The 21191-nt window shown below is 40.4% G+C and overlaps 1 protein-coding gene across 2 annotated transcripts in view; it reads left to right on the top strand.

Moving 5' to 3' along the window:
* DDX10 (DEAD-box helicase 10) overlaps positions 1–21191 on the top strand; it is a 192613-nt gene that overhangs the window by 117692 nt on the left and 53730 nt on the right. For both annotated transcript variants that reach the window (XM_063430098.1, XM_063430090.1), the window contains exon 16: positions 7731–7787. In XM_063430098.1, coding sequence (XP_063286168.1) covers positions 7731–7787 — 57 coding nt within the window. The remainder of the gene's footprint in view (positions 1–7730; positions 7788–21191) is intronic.

The raw sequence follows: 21191 nt of genomic DNA, 5'->3' as shown, positions 1-21191 counted from the left end.
ACCAACTAGAATATATATATATTTTTTAATACTAAATAGGTTAGCATGATTATTGGAGTCTATTGAAACAAGTTAAAATCTGTTTATCTGCTGGTACTTTGCTCTTATAACCTGAATGGAGTAAAGGAATAAGAAGGTTCTGTAGTATTTTTGTCTTTTACTGAAGAACACATTCTAAATGGTTAATGTGTTTCAAACACCCTATGCTTTTCATTAGGTTTCATCTCATTAGCATGCAGTATTTATCAGAATCGCATTTATTTAATAGTTATTTTTAATTGCTCAACTTTTATCATTTCTTTTTTACTTTTAATTAGCCTTCAAATTAAAGCTTTTCTTGCAATGTATTCCGAACGTTAATTAGGTGTATTTTAAGATCTTCTCTGCGTAGGTGTATGTGTTTCTCATCCAGTAATGTAGCAGGGGGTAGCGGAGTTTATTAGTAAATGTTAATGAATATACACTTTGCTACTGCAAAGACACGTGCTTGTCAGCATTGACAGGTATGCTGCCGGTATGGGGTAAGGGAGTGAAGCAGACATGAGGGTCCGCTAGTGATGTAATTTGGGTGTGTATGTCATAGAGCATAACTGGCTCAACCAATCAGAATGGCAATGTAGACTATCTGTAGAGTTCCCACTGGAGGTACATTAGATAAAAAAAAAGGATGATGATGGGTCACGGCCCAAAATCAGTATTCTCTAGTTGAACTCCAGTTGAAGTTGAGCTATTGGCACGCATTTACATTTTAGTTTATTACTACCAGCCATATAAAGTTTAATTTCACACTGCGAATTCAAGAAAAGAACTTTAAGCTTTTTTAAGGATCACAAACATGTATTTATGACCCTATAGTGATAAAAACAATATCTAGCCCACCTGATCCACCCTTACCCCCCTAAATATATATTCCAGTCTGCTGCTGCTGGCTCTGCATCTGATCTGACTGCTTGGCTGACATCATCAGAAGTGATGATCTGAGCCAATCACAATGCTTTCCCATAGGAAAGCATTGGGTTGGCTGAGCTTGTCAAGGAGGCAGATCAGCGGCATAGCCAGCACAAGCCAAACACAGCCCTGGCCCAGTCAGCATCTCCTCATAGAGATGCATTGAATCATTGCATCTCTATGAGGAAAGTTCAGTGTCTCCATGAATGTCAGTCACAATGTGCAGCACTGCCCCAGGAAGCACCTTTAGCAGCCATCTGAGATGTGGCCAGTGGAGGTATCCCTAGGCTATAATGTAAACATTGCATTTTCTCTGAAAATATGGTGTTTACTACAAAAAGCCTGAATGGACTGATTATACTCATACAATAAGCTGTAGTTGTTCTGGTGACTATAGTGTCCCTTTAACCCCTTAAGGACACATGACGTGTGTGACATGTCATGATTCCCTTTTTATTCCAGAAGTTTGTTCCATAAGGGGTTAAATATAAACTTATGACAGCATTGGAGGGCAGTGAAGGCAGGTGGGCAGTAAAGCCTCTTCTCTCACCTCCCCCGCCCCCATTCAGTTCTCTATCATTCTACAGCATCAGTGTTCTTCTGCAGGTTAAAATAGCATGTGGTATTTAGGGCTGTCTAGTAACGAAGTACTAAAGTAGTGGGCAGAATGAGATAATTAAGAAGTAACATGAATGCTAATGTCCTAAATTAGCTGTAAAAGAGTGGAGGACAGTCAGTGCAAGCTATTCATATGTAACATCCATCTAGTTTAAAGGAACCTTCATAGCATTGTCCCCCACTCCTCCCTCACACACTTCTTACCTGGGTGTACATCCTGATTCCATTAATTAACATAGAGCCATAAACCCTCTGTTGGAGCTAAAGCTGATGGGGCAGGGCCTAGTCCATTGCCTGAGAGCAATCAGCTGATACTTATGGCCAATGAGCGATCCCCGCACTACACTGCTGAGATCAAGAGAGCTGGTGGAAGCCGCTTAGGAGCTTCTGGAGGTTGCAAAAGCATTGTGGTGTATGTGCTCGGAGAGATCTTTTTGTGAAATAAATAGAAATCTATACAACATAAATGCATGTTCTACTTACATGTACATTTAAAAGCAGTCTAGATTGTAGTGGGACTCTGATTTGCAGAATGGAGTGCTCTTGAACTTCTCTTGGTTCCTGTAGATGTTGGGGTATCTACAAGCAGCCTCACTGATTACGGAGTTCCGTCTTTATCCCAATAGGAATGGTGAAATAAAGACTTAGGGCCATATGTATCAGTGCAGAACAGATACTAATTAAATATGCTAAATGTTGTAAACATCCTAAGGTTTCCCTGCTAGCTCCTAATTAGCAGTTTACCCCAAGAGAGTGCCCTTTTCTGACTTGAGACATACATGTAATTCCCTCTATATCGTTTGAATATATTTATATAAAATGTCTTCCATTTTGTTGTTGGAATTCCATTTGTTATTTCACATCTAGTTAAATGTCTTCCCCAATTACCCATTTGTTTTATGTTAGAAATTCTCTGTAGCCACATGCAGCTTACTGTCATGTTTATCGCGCTTGGAAAGCAATTATCGGTTATTTTAGCGAGCACTAGACCCATACAATAAAAATAAATTGGTTATATTTCACATTCAAAGAAATAGCTTGGCTTTTAACTTTATTTTATTTTTATTTATTTTTTGGCATTTTATCTCTATTATTATTATTTTTATTATTTCGTATAGTTGCTACAGTTAAAAGGTCAGTTTACTTTTATTAGAGGTCGTTAGGCCTTATGGAATCCACAATTTGCAATATTTAGGATGGTTTGCTGCTTTATTTACATCCAATTACTGAACAGTAAAAACCTCCGTTACGGTTTCTTGGTTTCCTTTGAATGAGGCCAACACTTCTATTGGTAGTAAATTCTATGTATATCATATAAGTAATTCATTATATCCATTCCTGAATAAAACATGGCTAGGTGACAAATAAATTGTGTTTATAGAACACCTTTTGGATCCAAGGAGAGTTGCAAGGCTTTCTCTTGTAGGTTGTGGGATGACTTCTTCATACGAGGCCGTCAATTTTTAAGATCCATCGTAAAGGGGGAATAAAGTAAAATAAGCATTCACTGATTCCGAAGATGATGTCAGCACAGCAAGCTTGTGTTGTATTCATATTCTCAGTATCTGAATATGGGCTTTAACGACAATGCACATAGACTAGCAAGTTACTGCATATAATAAAAACTAATATTATTGGTGCTTGCTGAGTCAGGTCCCCTTATCGCATGTTCTGTAATGGGAGGAATAGCTTGTGTTGCGTATTAAAGGTTACTGAGCCTTGCATTCATTTGAGGATATTTTTTGCCAGCTCAGTCACCGAGAGCAAGCTGTGTTTGTGCTTTTTCAGACAGTACTTATCTTTAATCATCTTTTCCTTTGTGTTTGCTGTGGTTGTTAGTAATGTCTTTCTGACTTTCCTGTAAATTTCGAAGCTTGGATTACATTGAAAAATACCTCCCTCTATTTTCACGCTTCTTTAAGCGGTGTGGTTTAGTCATCATCTGCATTTATTACTATTCAATTTTATATTAGATTTGACTACTAGCACAGTATATCGTTTCCTAAATTGCTTACTGAACACATTGTGCTGTAAATGTAATTTACTAGATGTTGCAAAGCAAGATGTTAATTAGGAACCCCTTTATATAGTGACACTATCCACCATGGAATATGCAGTCCGACAATCATTGAGACTTGATTCAGAGTGTCTATGTTCTGCTATTTGATTGGTCAGATTCAGTCCATCTGTCCCCAGTTGGCCCCCCCTGCCCTCGCATCCGTGAGAGCCCCAGTTAGCCCCCCCCTGCCCTTGCACCCGTGAGAGCCCCAGTTGGCCCCCCCTGCCCTCGCACCCGTGAGAGCCCCAGTTGGCCCCCCTGCCCTCGCACCCGTGAGAGCCCCAGTTGGCCCACCCTGCCCTCGCAACGGTGAGAGCCCCAGTTGGCCCCCCTGCCCTTGCACCGGTGAGAGCCCTAGTTGGCCCCCCTGCCCTCGCACCCGTGAGAGCCCTAGTTGGCCCCCCTGCCCTCGCACCCGTGAGAGCCCTAGTTGGCCCCTCGCCCCCGTGCGAGCCCCAGTTGGCCCCTCGCGCCCGTGCGAGCCCCAGTTGGCCCCTCGCGCCCGTGCGAGCCCCAGTTGGCCCCTCGCGCCCGTGCGAGCCCCAGTTGGCCCCTCGCGCCCGTGCGAGCCCCAGTTGGCCCCTCGCGCCCGTGCGAGCCCCAGTTGGCCCCGCGCGCCCGTGCGAGCCCCAGTTGGCCCCGCGCGCCCGTGCGAGCCCCAGTTGGCCCCGCGCGCCCGTGCGAGCCCCAGTTGGCCCCGCGCGCCCGTGCGAGCCCCAGTTGGCCCCGCGCGCCCGTGCGAGCCCCAGTTGGCCCCGCGCGCCCGTGCGAGCCCCAGTTGGCCCCTCGCGCCCGTGCAAGCCCCAGTTGCCTTCATATCCCTGGCTAGCTGAACTTCATGCCATATTTCTGTCCGTTAAGAATGCCATGCTTAAAATAGACCCTGAGCATTGCGTAACAGTAAAATTAGTTCAGTGCACAGTGCATTGCATCCTTTTTGATTTTATACTTGCTGGATTGCACTCATAGATTGTTTAGGGAGAAGACTGCCCACCTTATTGTCTTGATTATTAGGGCACATGTAGAGATAAAGGAGAAGAAAATAATTTGCCTCTGTACCTTTTTAAATAATTGCCCTCTATGAATATGCTCATTGTTTTCTGCATTAAATGTTCTACGTACAATTTTAGTGAGTTCTTTCCCAATAGCTGTCAGAATTTACTCGAACCGGGATGCTGCGTGAGCTGGAGCTGCAGGCTTTCTCTTCCTCCCTGCTCAGAATACAATTATGTACGCACAGGAACGTGGAATAGATTTGCATTAGTGAAGTTCAGATATTGCTGCAAAAATGTAGAGACAGTTCCCCCTCATACTTACTGCAAATTAAAGAAATAAATCATCTCATATCTCATTATATTTCTCTTCGCATACCGCTGCTGAATTTAAATTGCCTTTTGTTGCAGCACCACCAAACGATTTTTCCTTATCACTCCAAATGCAGATGACTTAAGAAAAAAAAGATGATATGGCTATATCCAACTTTTTTTTGTTTGTTTTGTCTGCGGCTGTTTCATCGACTTTACCTGCATGATACATACATCACTGTTTAATAGTTTAATAACTAGTAACAAAGCATGTGGACGTTATCAGAGACTGGAATGTTTTATTTATTTATTTTTTGTACGTAATACTTTATGATTTTGGTAGTGAGGTTTGAAGTACATGTATTGTGTGCTATCAGAGCGTTTCAATGTTTGCGTCTTTCAATTTTCTCAAACATTAGGCAGATGCTCGAATTCTAATAACAGAATTTCTATTTTTGTTTGAAATTGATTTCAGAGCAGTTCCTCACAGTTTTTTTTTTTACTTCATGAAAAAAAAATTTCAAGGCACTTACAAAAAAAAAAAAATTGCGTTTCGATATCATGTTTTTTTTAAAGCCTACTTTGCAAATGTTTGCAATATAAATTTTAAAATCGCTGTTACGCTTATCAAACATGTATGTATCCTTTTCTTGATCGAAGTTCAATGTCTTTGAAGCCATATTTTAGTAGACTGAGAGAATGCATTTTTATATACTCTTAATTATCGTTTGTATTCTGTTGCCTGCTGTTCACTGCGTGAAAAGAAACCTGTTGTTCTTTATGACTCGGGAAAGAAAGCATGATGGGAGTTGCGATCCGCACCAGCTGTGCTATTCTAAATGATTTCTGCTACACAGCTGCTCTGCTGTTTATACATTCTAAGTGCTGTACAATGTGTTTCTATCCAAGAGCACTAAACACAGGCAGTCACAGGCAAATAAAGAAAAAGACTCCCTTTTTATAAGTAATATACACAAACACATTGGCAAAGATTATGTTCTCCTGCTGAGAATGCTTTTAATTTTCAAACCCAGGAGAGAGCCGTTTAATCAGCTATTGTGAGAATGCAGGATTAAAACAGGCTGATTTCTGTTTACCGGATGAAAGTAGACAAGGTTATTTTTCATACGGTCGATGGTTTTTGTGAGCACGCCTTTAACTCTCGATTGACGAAGGAACCTAAACCACACATTGTTTTCTTCATTCACACTCTCTGCACTCTGTTTTAGTGTGTTTAGCCCCAAAGGCACGAGGCAGATTTCTTCTCTCTTCATCCATTGTGGAAGAGTGGTAAATAAAGGTTTTTGTGTTTGACAGGCGCATCCCAGTATGTCAAGATCTTCCTTTTCCAAATGTTTGGCGTAATAAATGATCTGTGAACCTTTCTGTGTAAATATCTCATATATTTGTGTATGCACGTGTGCGTGAATGTGCGTATGCATGTTGAATGTCTACGTGCGTGTACTGCTACTCATTCTCTTAACGTGTTAGAATCCCTTATCTCAAGCTTTTAAAAATTGTGGGTATCCATCCGCATCTCCTTTCCTACCAATATATGAATGTTGTCTCTGCCCAGTAGGCTATACATTGACATGCTATGAATTCAGTAAAAATTGTTTTTAATGAACTAATAATTTTGCCGCAAGTCCCGTCTGATTCTATAGTAAGGGACTGGAGGGAAGGTGAGGAACTGGAGTTAAGGCAGAAAATAATCCGACTTATATAGCAATAGATTTTTGGACAATACTGTAGCACTAAAGTGACCAAAAGAAAAATTGTACCAGGCTCCCTTTTCCAGGTGTCTTAACGGTTATTTCTGTAATTTCCACACTTGCTTGACTGGTTCCAGATCCTTAACTTTTAATTTCTCTATAATAACTTTTTAATCAGTTAGTGGAGCTGTAGAATAAAAGAGGGAATTGTGCAAGCAGATCATTTATTGAGCTAAGAATTAATTGTGCTTGAAGCCGGCATAAAATTACTGGCAAAGTTTGAATGTCCAGTGCTCTCTTAGTGATGGTGGCCGCTGATCGATATTACTGTAGGGGGGAAAAATAGAGGGAATATTTTAGGAATAAAGGCACCACTAACCAGCCACCAGTTGTGCATGGTCCGTAATTACATATATACTTTTCTTTATAATCTTGTATAACCATCTGAAGATCACTTTGAGGAGAGACCGTACCACTGAAGTACTTGTTGTACCATCTCCTCCACATATTGACTTCTTTGGTTGGGTGGAGGATCATTCATGTTAACTGCCACCTTACGCAACACCCAATTCTGTTTTTCTCTCACTATAGCCAGTGTTGCTGTGAGTTGAGGAGGATACTGATTCACGCATGGTCACTCCAACCAAGAGTGATGCTTTAATAAATCCAGAGTTGTAATGGAACTATTGTGAATATTGTCAATATAACTGAATAATGAGACCGAACCGGTTCCACATCCAGTCCTTTGGCAAAGAGTTGACACTGAAACATTCACTGATTAAAAAAAAAAAAAAAAGGACGAGATGTAACTGAGACATATTTTGCATTCACAACATGTCCTCCGCTGTACAGGACTAGAAAATAATTGTTACAATTATGAATTGATGGGGATTAAAAAACAAAAAAACTATTCATCTAATCCTAGCTCTGTGCACTTAATCGTAGCCCTCTACAATTTGGTACGAAAAGCATTTACCTGGTCAAAAAATGCAAGGATTACAAAAAACTAATTCACTTGGTTAAATGATTTTCTTTAGACAGATTTGTCACTGTATATTGTGTATTTAAATATGTGTGTCTTTATTTCAGGAAAAGAGGCTTAAAGAAAAGGCAGCAAGGAGAGCGGCCAGCAAGAAACCAGATGAGGTAAGACACATGCCGACCGATTGTCTTTTCAGAAGGAATGTTGGTTTCTATCCATTGGGTTCCATGGAGTGTGTTCACCACTTAGAACTTTGCTTCAGAATTCTTCTTTTACGTAGTTTGTAGTTATTCTGCTGCTAAAGCGGTCATTGACCTCAAGAGCATTCATTCTTTTAAAAAAAGACCTTTTAAACGTTGTCTTTTCCATTGCAAAATGTCATGAATTTGTTCTAAAACAGAGTGAAAGGTTTGGTGTTAATGCAAACAAAAGCCTAAATATTCTTTCTTTATGAATTATACTTTTAATTCTGCCATTGCAATCCAGAAATGCCTATGCCTTAGAAAAGTTTAAAGGTGGCTTTTTGTTAGTTGGGATGTCGTTGAACTTTTTGTTGTTGAAAGAATAAAGCTACAAAGCTGCCATACTATCTCTCTTATAGAAAACGATGTAGTGTTCCTTAGCATTTGTATGGCATCATTGGAGGCATATCGATTTTTGTAGTCCTAGTGAATATGATACATGACAAAAAGACATTTGTGTCGAAGACTGATGGGTTGACGGGTGAATCAGACATTTAGAAGTGTGTTTGATGCATTAGGGGCACGGTAATGGAGATGTAATGTAATTAAGGTATTGGACAAGGGGATGTTTGTTGGAGACACTTGGAGATTTAGATATTGTGAAAAAGGGGCAGATTTTTAAACTTGGTAGGTGTTTGAGATTATGGGTCTCGAGACTCCTGTCTTCTGACCTCCAACAACCAACCTGTGACTACCCCACGTTTAGTAACTCGCACCTGCTGGACCCCAGATTGGTGCTCTGATTATTTAACGGATAGTCACACTGCTTACATTTAGTTCTTCTCACGTATTTGTAAACTTGTATAAAAGGGTTTGTCATGTTTAACATAAAATGACAGATTGTTAATGTTATTACACAGGCTTCAGTAAGTATACACACAAGGTAAAATAGTCCCTAAAATCTTTACAAATCTGGGGGTGTTATTTACACTACAGAATGCCATTTCAGAGTACTTTTACATTTTTAGGTATTTTTATTTACTGGCGTGTTTTGGGGTCCTCTTGCTCCCCTTAACATTTGATGTATCCCTTTGGAGCTGTAAGAAATAGTTGAGGTTGCAGTTGATTGATGTTTTCCCTCTACATATTTTTTTTAAAATCCCACCTGCATTGTCAGTCTGGGTATCCAACTCCTCCTTGAAGCCCTTATTGCTTTGTTAGACTGTCCTCTCACTGCTCCTAGTTTGAACAATGTTAGGATAATTATCTATACAGTGCATTTCAAATGGATAATAATTATTCTTTTGTGCAAGACTGAAAGTCTTGTTAAACTAACTATTAAAGAGCACTTTGTCTTCTTACAATGGGTTTGAAAGTAGAGCGTTATGAATCTTGGCAGCCCAATCAGCGTGAGGATTTATTGAATCGCTCATAGGTAAAGTTAGAACATTGCACTTTCAATCTCGTTATGTAATAGAACAACGTTGTAATGCCGTTTCTGAGCTGGAAGATCACCGTAGTGAAAAGATAAAAATGAAAATAAAAAGGTTTTCTATTGAATTGGACAGCGCATTTACATACAAATAAGTGGATTTCATCTGTCCTTTACCTTTTACCATTCAAGGAATGAAGAACACGTTTTTTTTTTTTCTATATGTTAAAATATTGTCAATATAAATGGGTGACAAAGAGGGAACAATCACTTTCCAGTACTTTATATTTATATTTAACAAATATGTATTTGTCAGTTGCTTCAAATAAAACGTAGAAATCCATACATCTTTATCCAGCTGCTGGACAGCTCCATCATGGCTCTTTATCCAGCTGCTGGACAGCTCCATCATGGCTCTTTATCCAGCTGCTGGACAGCTCCATCATGGCTCTTTATCCAGCTGCTGGACGGCTCCATCATGGCTCTTTATCCAGCTGCTGGACAGCTCCATCATGGCTCTTTATCCAGCAGCTAGACGGCTCCATCATGGCTCTTTATCCAGCTGCTGGACGGCTCCATCATGGCTCTTTATCCAGCTGCTGGACAGCTCCATCATGGCTCTTTATCCAGCAGCTAGACGGCTCCATCATGGCTCTTTATCCAGCTGCTGGACAGCTCCATCATGGCTCTTTATCCAGCTGCTGGACGGCTCCATCATGGCTCTTTATCCAGCTGCTGGACAGCTCCATCATGGCTCTTTATCCAGCAGCTAGACGGCTCCATCATGGCTCTTTATCCAGCTGCTGGTCGGCTCCATCATGGCTCTTTATCCAGCTGCTGGACGGCTCCATCATGGCTCTTTATCCAGCTGCTGGACGGCTCCATCATGGCTCTTTATCCAGCTGCTCGACAGCTCCATCATGGCTCTTTATCCAGCTGCTGGTCGGCTCCATCATGGCTCTTTATCCAGCTGCTGGATGGCTCCATCATGGCTCTTTATCCAGCTGCTCGACAGCTCCATCATGGCTCTTCATCCAGCTGCTGGACGGCTCCATCATGGCTCTTTATCCAGCTGCTGGACGGCTCCATCATGGCTCTTTATCCAGCTGCTGGACGGCTCCATCATGGCTCTTTATCCAGCTGCTGGACGGCTCCATCATGGCTCTTTATCCAGCTGCTGGACGGCTCCATCATGGCTCTTTATCCAGCTGCTGGACGGCTCCATCATGGCTCTTTATCCAGCTGCTGGACGGCTCCATCATGGCTCTTTATCCAGCTGCTGGACAGCTCCATCATGGCTCTTTATCCAGCTGCTGGACAGCTCCATCATGGCTCTTTATCCAGCTGCTGGACAGCTCCATCATGGCTCTTTATCCAGCTGCTGGACAGCCCCATCATGGCTCTTTATCCAGTTGCTGGACGGCTCCATCATGGCTCTTTATCCAGCTGCTGGACAGCTCCATCATGGCTCCCGGTCTGTCTTTTTTTTTTGTTTGTTTTGTTACCAGATTTTTTTCTTTGCCGATGACATTCAGCATAGAGAAAACATGCAGAGAAGAAGCAAAAATAAAAAAATGTTTCAATTTTTTTTTTATCCTCTGGACTTAACTGGGTTTTGATGTAATTTACTAAATCTTTAATTGAAATTAAAATAGAGCACTGCATTAAAAAAGTTACAGGGACACGGTTAGCGCCAAAACCACTGTATTTTAATGTAGTGGTTTTGGTGCAAAGATGTAGTCTCAGCAGCCTGACAAACTGAGAGGTATTGCGGTTTGTGGCTGTTAATCAGCCACTATGGGTACTCCCTTGTGAATTCTTTCTATTACTGAAAGTCATCCTGTTTTGGTGTTGTTGAAGGCTGTGACTGCTTCTTATAGAGAAGCATTGCATTTTGTATCTCTGAGCAATCTCCTTGCTACATAGGATCACAGTGTTCCTATATGAGAAACATAGGGTTGGCCCAAGATCATTGATTACAATGATCTCTGAAGAGGAGGAGTTCCTGCCATGCCAAGTACGGTGCTGTGCTGCAGTTTCACTGCTCAATTCTCTGCTGTTTAGAAGTTAAATTACTTTTGTTTTAGTTTATGTAGCTCTAGCCTCATCTCCCCAGGCTCACACAGCCATCGTGAAAAAATTGTGCCATTTTCAATTGGCACAGTGTGCTTAATTTAGAAGTTTAAAATCTCCTGCAAACCCTACCAGCCTATTAACAGAGCTGAGATCAGAAATTCTAAATTAGACAGAATGCGCAGTAAATTAAGTTTAAACATTGGAGGAAGCTTCTCTGCCATGGACGTGCCAAGTCCTGGGTCAAAGGGTACAATGGAGCCTACATTCCAATGGGGTTGCTCCCATGTCAATAGCAAGTCTTCAGAGTGTTCCAACCCATGACTAAAGGTAGGAGCCTCTTCCATAGATAATATAGAGTAGGTTTTACTATTCTGTTCAACCAACAACTGCTGGGGTCTCCACTGGTAGGAGATGTCCATCTCCATTAGTAGCTTAGTAAGCGAATGAATGGGATGTCGCCACATAACTGTTTGTCTGGAGAAATCCCTGAAGAAGGTGTGCTGTGACCCTTCAAATAAAGTGGAAGAGATTCTAGTGGCCCCCATTAGCATTGCCCTGACTCTGGCTTTCATGAATTTGGCAAGTACATCCTTGGAAGCCCCTTAAAATGCCCTGGGTGTCTTGGTCATCCTAAAACATCTTTTTAGCGAGAGTCTGTTTAGTTGGTAAAAGCATGGAAAAAAGGCGGCGGAGATAGTGTGGGTGCTCTCCAATGAGGATGCACTCAGGAACCCCCCTGATGCGGACTATGACCCTGTCTTCTAATGTAGCCACACGTGCAGTTAATGCTGCATAGTTTTTCTTTAAGCCTTTGTGCTCGTCCCTCTAGTGTCTTCTTATATGTTCAGTGCCTGGTGTACTCATTCTACCTGGCCTTCAGTTAATGCAATTTCTCTCTTTCGTAACACAGTAAAAGACACATTTGCAGCATTAAATAGACATTAGAGCCACATCCAAGGCATATGACATAAAGCGAAATTTGACTCTAAATTGTAATGTTATTTCTTCTAATACATTGAAATATTGATATAATTTAAGGTAATCTGGAACAAGCTTGAAGCTTTTAAAAATGATTGCATTGTGTGCACTTAGTAAAACTGTGTTGCTTGTCAAAGATGTGATTTTAAAATACATTTTTGTCCTCTACTTTAATGTAGTTAGGAGTGACAAATACTTGTGCAATACATGGACTACAATCTACGTATTGAAACAAATGCAAGTGGAATTATATTGACCTCTGGTCTTTGAGTGTTTGTTTTTGGCACAAAATGTATTTGACTTTAGTTCCCCTTGTTTTTTGCTGTAGGCTATGGAGCAATGAAATGATTGGGCAGTATTCTAGCGAGTTAAAATATTATTGATAGCATTCTATTTTTTTTTCTCCATGTCTCTTAGTCGGGATCAGAATTTTAACCGCCGTGCTATTTTATTTAGTCACCATTGATTATAAGGGGCGTATAACATTAATCAAGACCCCTGGTAACTTTCCTCAGACTATTTACTGTAGCTGTTCTGCCTTAACCAATGAAACAGAGACTTTTTTGACACCAGGAAGAGACTTATCTATGTGGTTTTCACTAGTAAATTTAATGCATGTTATATCACACTAAATATAGTTTAAATTAGAGGGACAAAGGTTTAAAAATAATATCAGGAAGTATTACTTTACTGAGAGGGTAGTGGATGCATGGAATAGCCTTCCAGCTGAAGTGGTAGAGGTTAACACGGTAAAGGAGTTTAAGCATGCGTGGGAAAGGCATAAGGCTATCCTAACTATAAGATAAGGCCAGGGACTAATGAAAGTATTTAGAAAATTGGGCAGACTAGATGGGCCGAATGGTTCTTATCTGCCGTCACATTCTATGTTTCTATGTACCTGTCAAATACGTTTAAGAACCAATGCTGTACTATAATGTATATTGAGAATATCGCCTACAGCCAAATACAATGAGAATGGACAACCGCTCAATTTAGTTGCTCTTCGGTCAGACACCTCTTTGGTCTCATACAGGGTTTAGGTCACTTGTGCCATTACAGAGAGAACCTTAGCCTGTAACATATTAGACTAATTCCACCCGCAATGCTGGCTGCCTACTTCTACACAAGAGATACAGCAATCTCAATCCAGTGGTCTTGCACTAGTTAACCATGCAACCTACATAGTGAGCGTACCAGTATATACTTTATTGATATATTGTCCATGTTAAAGGTCTTATTGTTTACAAAATAGGCAATCCTTTGTATTTTTAATATTGGCGTGGCTGGTTTTAAATAATGTTTACTGAATTGGACATGATCTGGTATTTTCGAACTTCATTATGCATGACTGTAGCTAAAGTACCATATATATTTTTTATTCCCGAATATAGACATGCTAGTTGTATAGTGCAAGGGAGGAGATGGAGTGCTTTTGTGAGTAGAAAATGCAATACAGTGTCACTCTTTGTCACAAGTGTGTCATTCTGTATGATAAATGGCTGATCATTGAGACACTGAGTGAGTTCTTTAACTACACACTCTATAACCCATTAATGGCTGACATTCAGGGTGTGGATTTATTTTACCCAATAAATTATTCTGCATTATCTTGTGAATTTAATACAATTTGGAAATGCAGGGAGTTGTAACTTTGTGTTTAACTACTGTATTCTACAGCCATAATGAATAAAACATACGTGCTTCAATTATATTTGACCCCTTATCACAGTTTTGTCCCTAAAGGTCCTCTGCTTATATTGAATTTTCAGCTTTTATTTTTAGAATTGGTAACTGTATGCAGCCTTGCGTTGTTAAAAAGTCTGATATTGTGTTTGTTTGATTTTATGTGGGTAAAAGACATGTGAGCTTTGCCCTCCATATGATGTTTGACTGCAATTCCCATCACTCTCAGCCACTGGAGCCCCAGCTGCAATGAGGTTTACAAAAACATTGCAATGATATAGCGATGATCTTAGCTGATGTCAGTATCGTTCTATCGGTCTGTCTCCGGGAATTAATATGGTACATCAAACCAATATCAATAATGAAATCATTAGCTACATTTTGTGTTCCTTTTTGGACATTTTTTCCACTGTTGGACTAAACACATCTCAATTCAGTCGGCTATTATGTTCCAAATTTACTCTTAATAAAGATATAAATAAGGGCTTTTTGTGTAAAAAAAAAAAAGACTTCCTTAAAAGGAAAAAATTATCAAAATGACTTGTTTTGTAATGCATTGTATTGTTAATGCATTAAAAAAATTATAAGGTAAAATAAGATACTTGCCTTCAAAGATCCTGAAGCTACGAGTTGAGACAGGCTAACTGCAGTTTTAGAAAAACTCTACCTCACCAGGAAGAGGCTCCACCAATCGGGAACCTCTCAATCTGGGCTATGGGGTCAGACCTTATCTCCTGTCTAGCAGGGGTTTCTGCGATAATCATCCAGTGTTCAGAATTAGTAGAAATGTTCTATACACAAATGTTGGTAACCTTGTAGTTTATACACTGCTCAGCTTATCTCTTCTAGTCAGTGAGAATATAGTGGTTAGAGTGTACCTACTAGTGCCCATCCTGAACAAACTTGACACAGCAAAGGGGAAAGTGAATCTCCTTTTTCCTATGTCTGACCCAGGGGGCCGTCTTAGAGCTGTAGTGAAGTTTACAAATTGCTGCAGTTAAACTGTACCCTCAGTGTCTGGAACTCTCTGAACTTTGTAATACTGCAGAGTTATGGCGCATAGAGATTTTTAAAACTGCGTGTTCATAATCTAAATCCGCTCCGAAATTATACATTTTATCTGCAAAAAATACATGCGGCTACATCTTGCACCTAGATCACCCTTTGATGCCCCTTCCATGCTATCCCTCATTGCAGTTTCTTAATAATCTTTTCACAGCGTGGAATGTCATGGAGGTTTGGCATTAACATGGCCGTGAAATTCATCTATCGACAAACGGTGTGCCTCTCTGTCAGCGAGGATCAAAACTAGTGACCCTAAAATGGCAGATTGAATGTAAACATCATTGGCAGTGAACAAAGTTCCTTTTAACAAATGTTTGACCAGATTTCGTGGTTCGGGCAAGTTATTTCCTCTTCCGGTTCTCGTAGATCTTTAGAGCTTTGGGGATCCTTTTATTGATGTGTGATCGTGCAGTTTCTACAAATGCATTAGTAGGGAGGGCAACTGTAGCATAATAAATACATTGAGCAAAGTGCCAACGTTGATCTAAGATACCCCAAGGCCTTGAGGGATTGAAGATTTCGGATAGTACCCTTTTTCTTATTTGTGTCCCTGTGTTGTGGAAATTGCCTAGTGTTGGCAAAATGTAAAAAGCAATTCACAATATCTCTTCTTTTGTGGTTTTTTTTTTGTTTTGTTTTGATTTTTAAACAATAGTTCTCATCCTTCTAAAAAGCACTTTAACTCATGTCCTGCATTGTGAAGACTGCAGAACTGGAATGTAAAATGAATACATAAAGCACTTACCTACAAAGATAACACAAGCGTTCAACAGTAACCTTGGAAACCTCAAAATGCCACGTTCATATAAGAGCAAATTGGACACCACAGGATTATAATCATTTTTTTTTTCTCTTTGACTGAAAAGCAATGACTAACCTCTTATTACGTAAAGCCTTGTGTTCTGTAGGAAGTGTGCATAGTGAGCCTGCTTTTAGCCATCCTTTTCAATTAGTTACTGTCAGACCAAATACGTAAGAGGAGAAGGGTTGCCATGGGACTGTTTTTGGAAGCTTAATTCTAGTTAGTAAGGGCACCTTCTAAAAAGGTCACGTTAACCTTTTATTTGTGAAAAATCAACCAATGTTGGAACAATGATGACTAACCTTGGCTTTGCAGATGTTTGTGGACTTCTTTGCCTCTTGTTTACATAGTCTTTGTCTATGTGCAGTAACCCATATGTGTTTGCAAACATTTGCTGTGCCAAGGGCTCATTCATGAGGGGCTAGATTTTCGTTTTGATGATATTTAGTTTTTAACACATTTTTTGTGTTATTTGATAGTGTATTTCATAAGGACAGGCATTTTGAAAGAGGCAGTCCAGCTTTTTTTTTTTTCGGCCATGATAAAGATTCATGAAACAATATGTGCAAAATCAAAAATGAACACAATGCTATCACTTGGAATACGTATTGTGAATGAGGAGCCTCTAATTTTGCCATATGTTCTGTTTTACAAAAACAAATGCAAAAAAAAAGTCAGCACTAATGAGCCACAGAAACCAAACACAGGCAGCACACCTAGAGTAATGGGGTTCCCTCACAAACCCCCAAAATGATTGGAGGTAAAAGAAAGGAAAGAGGAAGGTAGCGCCAGTAATGATTTATGTGATATAATATGTATATATCTAAATTATATAAGAGCTTAAAGAGGTACTAAAAGATATATCTGTTTGTACATATAAGAGAACTGAAAGTCCCAGTGGTACAGTATATATTTACAAATATAGCTGAGTGCACAGTAATACAGATTCGACTCACATTTACCAGAGCTATGACCTGCTCTAGCTTTGACAGTGTAGGGTGGTGTTATCCCCATGTTCTATTTTGCATGCTTAGCCAAGTACTTGCAAGAGTTAAAGTGCAAGTAGGGTACAAGCCATTTAACTCTGTTTTGGAAATATTTGAAAGGTGACAGTCATCAGACTACAAAGAATAGATAACTTGCCACCTATTAATTTGTCTATCCCAAACTGGTGTGTAACAAGGGTTTCCTGCCTCTATTGATTTGGGCTGTAGTCCCGAGTGGAAGTAAGAGCTTTCCTAGAGAAGCATTTGTTTCATTGTTTCTCTATGAAGAATGTTTTAAATCAACGGAAGGACCGTTTATTAGCTGCCTGTTCAAATTTAGCAAGTGTCATGGAAACTTTCAACCAAATTGCCATTACTGCATTCTTGTTAATGCCTTTCAATGCGCACGTTCCCCATCTCTTGATTGCTGCAACTTTTGAAGGACCTTCCACTCAAGTGCACCAAAGTCAACCGTAATACTGCGAACAAACCGGTATTAAAAGAAAACATTAATTTATTCCCAAAGTATGGGTTTACAATCCATTTTCAACGAACAACATACAGAGCCTGCAATTCGCCAATATCGTGTTGAGTACTTTTCCTTATATGTGGGAAATAAATGAAGAAAATAATTTTTGAATACTTATTTGGTCTCCGTATTGGGCCTTATTGGCAGATCACTGCAATTACTGTGCATGCACCGGCTGTCCCAATGCTTTAATCGTGGAGTTATCCTTGGAGAAGGTAAACATGTGCTGCTGTTTTTGTACCTACAGCGTATTTACTGTTAGAATTACAGTTTTGTTTGTTTTTTTTGTTTTGTTTTTTACAATACTAAACATCTTCATGTAGAGTTATCTAATGCATAAATAATCGCTATACACTGCACTCTATCTGAGAACTGAGTTTTTCCAGCCACTTCTTCCTTCAGGTAGAGCTTACTACCGACGCTGTAAGTGCAGGAATTTAGAAGAGGCATGTTTTTTGTTTCTATTCTATACATAAAATGTCTTCTCCATCAGTATCGTTTAAGCATTGGAATGTTTACCAATTTTTTTTTTTAACCAGGAAGAGAAACCGATAAGGCAAAATAGCACTTACATTTACACAGCAGCTTCAAAACAGGGCATATTCCGAAAATGATTATGCAAAGAAAAAAAAAGGCAAATCATTGCTTTAGAATGTTAAATGTAAGGTGGCTGCTAGTGGGCTAAATAGGACAATGCAGTTGTTTTGAGAACATGAGCTGTGATGTCATGCTGCCACCTGTCCCAGTCACTTTATTTCCACCTAAATTACTCAGAAAGCAGCATAGAAACTCTTTCAAATGACAACGTCCAAATCTACACCATTTTCTTTCAACGTCCAAATCTACACCATGATGCTTTCTACTTGCATATAATGGATAGAAGCCCTTATATAAAGGTCCAAGTCGTTCTTGCCATGTAGTCTTCAAAGTTTATTTTCTTCTAAGGAGGTTTGGGGTTTATGTAGCTCCCATTAGGTAGATAAATGCATGCCTGACTAGGCTCGTTACTTCCGAAATTTTATTTTAATTTTTTACGTTAATTGGCTGCGGGCCACGTAAACTCACCCCCTCTTGCACACACTCCCCATTGTCATTCACAATCTGTGTAGTCATACTATATAATCAGTAACATTATGGAAGCTTACGAAGCAGCAGTGAACTTTAAATTACATTTTCTTAAAAGTTAGCGAGTTCCTCAAATCATATAATGCTAAATCTCAGGGCTCCGCCTCGGGCTATGTCTTCGGATTGAGCCATTTCCTCTCTATATATGCCACCGCGTTTTAGTTTTGCTAGGTGAGCAGTTCCTCAGTCAGCCAATTTATTACATATGCCTTTGTTTCTGCTGCCGTGCTCATATTCCTCCTCATCCTCTGACAGCTTCTCTTACTTAAGAAAGGGTGTGTGAAATATACCGGGGGGAACTGTCTATTATTCCAGCCACTGTGATCCAAGGGCTTTTTTATGCCTGGGGTACAGACTGTGCTCAGCAATATGCTGCAGGTCCCCCTGGCAATGAAAGAGAGTACTCGTATTATTGCGATCTAGGCTTCATAAGAGCTTTCCAAAACTTCACATTGAATAAAAACAAACACAAACCTCATATTATAAGGATCTGTTAAGTTTACACTGCCATAGGAGCTACAAGGTTCATGCCAGAATCCCAGAAGAAAACAATGCAATTGCCCCAAACACTTTATATCAGAGGCGCCCAAAAGGTAGATCCACCGATGTTGTAGAACGTCAACTCCCATGATGCTTTACATGCCGTTAGAGTGCCTTTAGTACGACAAAGCATCGTGGAAGCTGTCGTTTTAAACCATCTCTGGATCTACCTTTTGGACACCTCTGATATAAAGTGTTTGGGGGCAATTACATTGATTTCTCCTGGGATATATGTTGTCCTTGTGAAGCTTCTGCATGCATTAGAGCCTATGTGGAATGCAACTCCCATAACTCATTCAACCCCATGGAGTTGGATTCCATTATAGCAAGCATGTTGCCAGTTACAGCTCATCATAAAAAAAATCTGTCATTTAATTGACGGTAACAAATATATATATATTGGATAATATTCATAGTAATAAAACTTGTGAACATTGTTTTCAGCTGGCAAGTGCTTTATTCAGATTTTCTGATCTAAACAGATTCTATGACATTCCTGTCTTTCACTGACATGCTTTAGGTGGATAATATGACATAAAGGAAAGGAAAGAGAATTGCTAACGCCAGGCCAGTGACAACTCTGTGGGCGATCTGCCTCGGTGGTTGTCAAATAACTGGCATTTTCTCCGCTGCTTTGATGGCTTTGGTGTGGAACCGCTCTGGGGCATTCACCTCCTTTCTCAAGGAAATTTTGCAAACTCAGTAAATATGTGTCACAACCGTATCTCAACAATATAGTCATTTACAGTTGGTATCAAAGAATGGCACAAATCCGGAAAGGTTACAAATAGGACTTGATCACCAACATAGACAGGAGAAATAGGGACTCAGTATCAAGTCAACCAAATAATATTAATATAAATATACCGTATTTATCGGCGTATAACACGCACTTTTTCTCCCTGAAAATAGGGAGAAAATCATGGGTGCGTGTTATACGCCGATATCCCACATTTACTTACCTGTCTTGAAGCGTGGGCCGGCTTCACAGCGAGCACCGCGGTACTGGAACTTAAATTTCAGGTTCCGATTACCGGCACACTATTGTGTGCACACTTCCTTTCAGTCCCGCCGGAAACCGGAACCTGAAATTTAAGTTCCAGTACCGGCGGGACTGAAAGGAAGTGTGCACACAATAGTGTGCACACTTCCTTTCAGTCCCGCCGGAAACAGGAACCTGAAATTTAAGTTCCAGTACCGCGGTGCGCGCTGTGAAGCCGGCCCACGCTTCAAGACAGGTAAGTAAATATGGGACAGAGGGAAAGTGCACTAGGGGACACTATGGGATGGGGGGTGGAGAATACTATGGGAGGGGGGGAAGAATACTATGGGAGGGGGGGAAGAATACTATGGAAGGGGGGGATACTATGGAAGGGGGGGACACTATGGGATTGTGATGTAATTCCAGTAAAATACAAGTTTAGCAGGCTAAGATTGCCACAAGGCATATGTATGTATATGTGTTTGTAGTATCAGTTAGTTAATTATACGTAGCTAAGATACTGTCATCACTGTACTGACCAGGTGCAGGAATGTAAGAACTGGAATTACGCGTCCCTCTCCTTTGTATCAGATGAGCCACGTGGTTAGACCGGATGGATGAGTTTAGACTCTATTTATTAAATAGGTTAAGGGTATGTGTGGGTGTAGTTAATTGTGGGAGGAGCTACAGTGCTATATAAGGAATGTACTCTATGTATTCAGTACTCAGACTTTGCTGTATTTTGGTGACGCTAGTCCCTCTGAGTCCCGATCGGTGATCCAATAAAGAATCTCTTCCTTCCTGAAGAAACCTGTGTCCATCTCTCTGTGCTTGGCTTCCGTCAGTTTCTCCGGTATCAGGATGAGGGGGGGAACCCTATGGGAGGGGGGGAAGAATACTATGGAAGGGGGGGGAAGAATACTATGGAAAGGGGGGGAACACTATGGGATGAGGGGGGGGGGATACTATGGGAGGGGTGGACATTTCCTGGAATTTCCTTCTGAAAATGAGGTGCGTGTTATACGCCGGCGCGTGTTATACGCTGATAAATACGGTATGTACTATGCCATATATGGTGGTTAATGGAGTGTTATGCATTGACACAGAAAGTACCATGCAATAGTGGAAAATAATAATAATGCAGTTATCGATAAACATGAAGTCTGCAAAGGCCTCCTAGTTTTTTTG

This window comes from Pelobates fuscus, chromosome 1 (genome assembly GCF_036172605.1).
Source record: "Pelobates fuscus isolate aPelFus1 chromosome 1, aPelFus1.pri, whole genome shotgun sequence".
Taxonomy (NCBI): domain Eukaryota; kingdom Metazoa; phylum Chordata; class Amphibia; order Anura; family Pelobatidae; genus Pelobates; species Pelobates fuscus.
The sequence above is the reverse complement of the archived record's forward strand: the minus strand, read 5'-3'. Positions and strand labels throughout refer to the sequence as shown.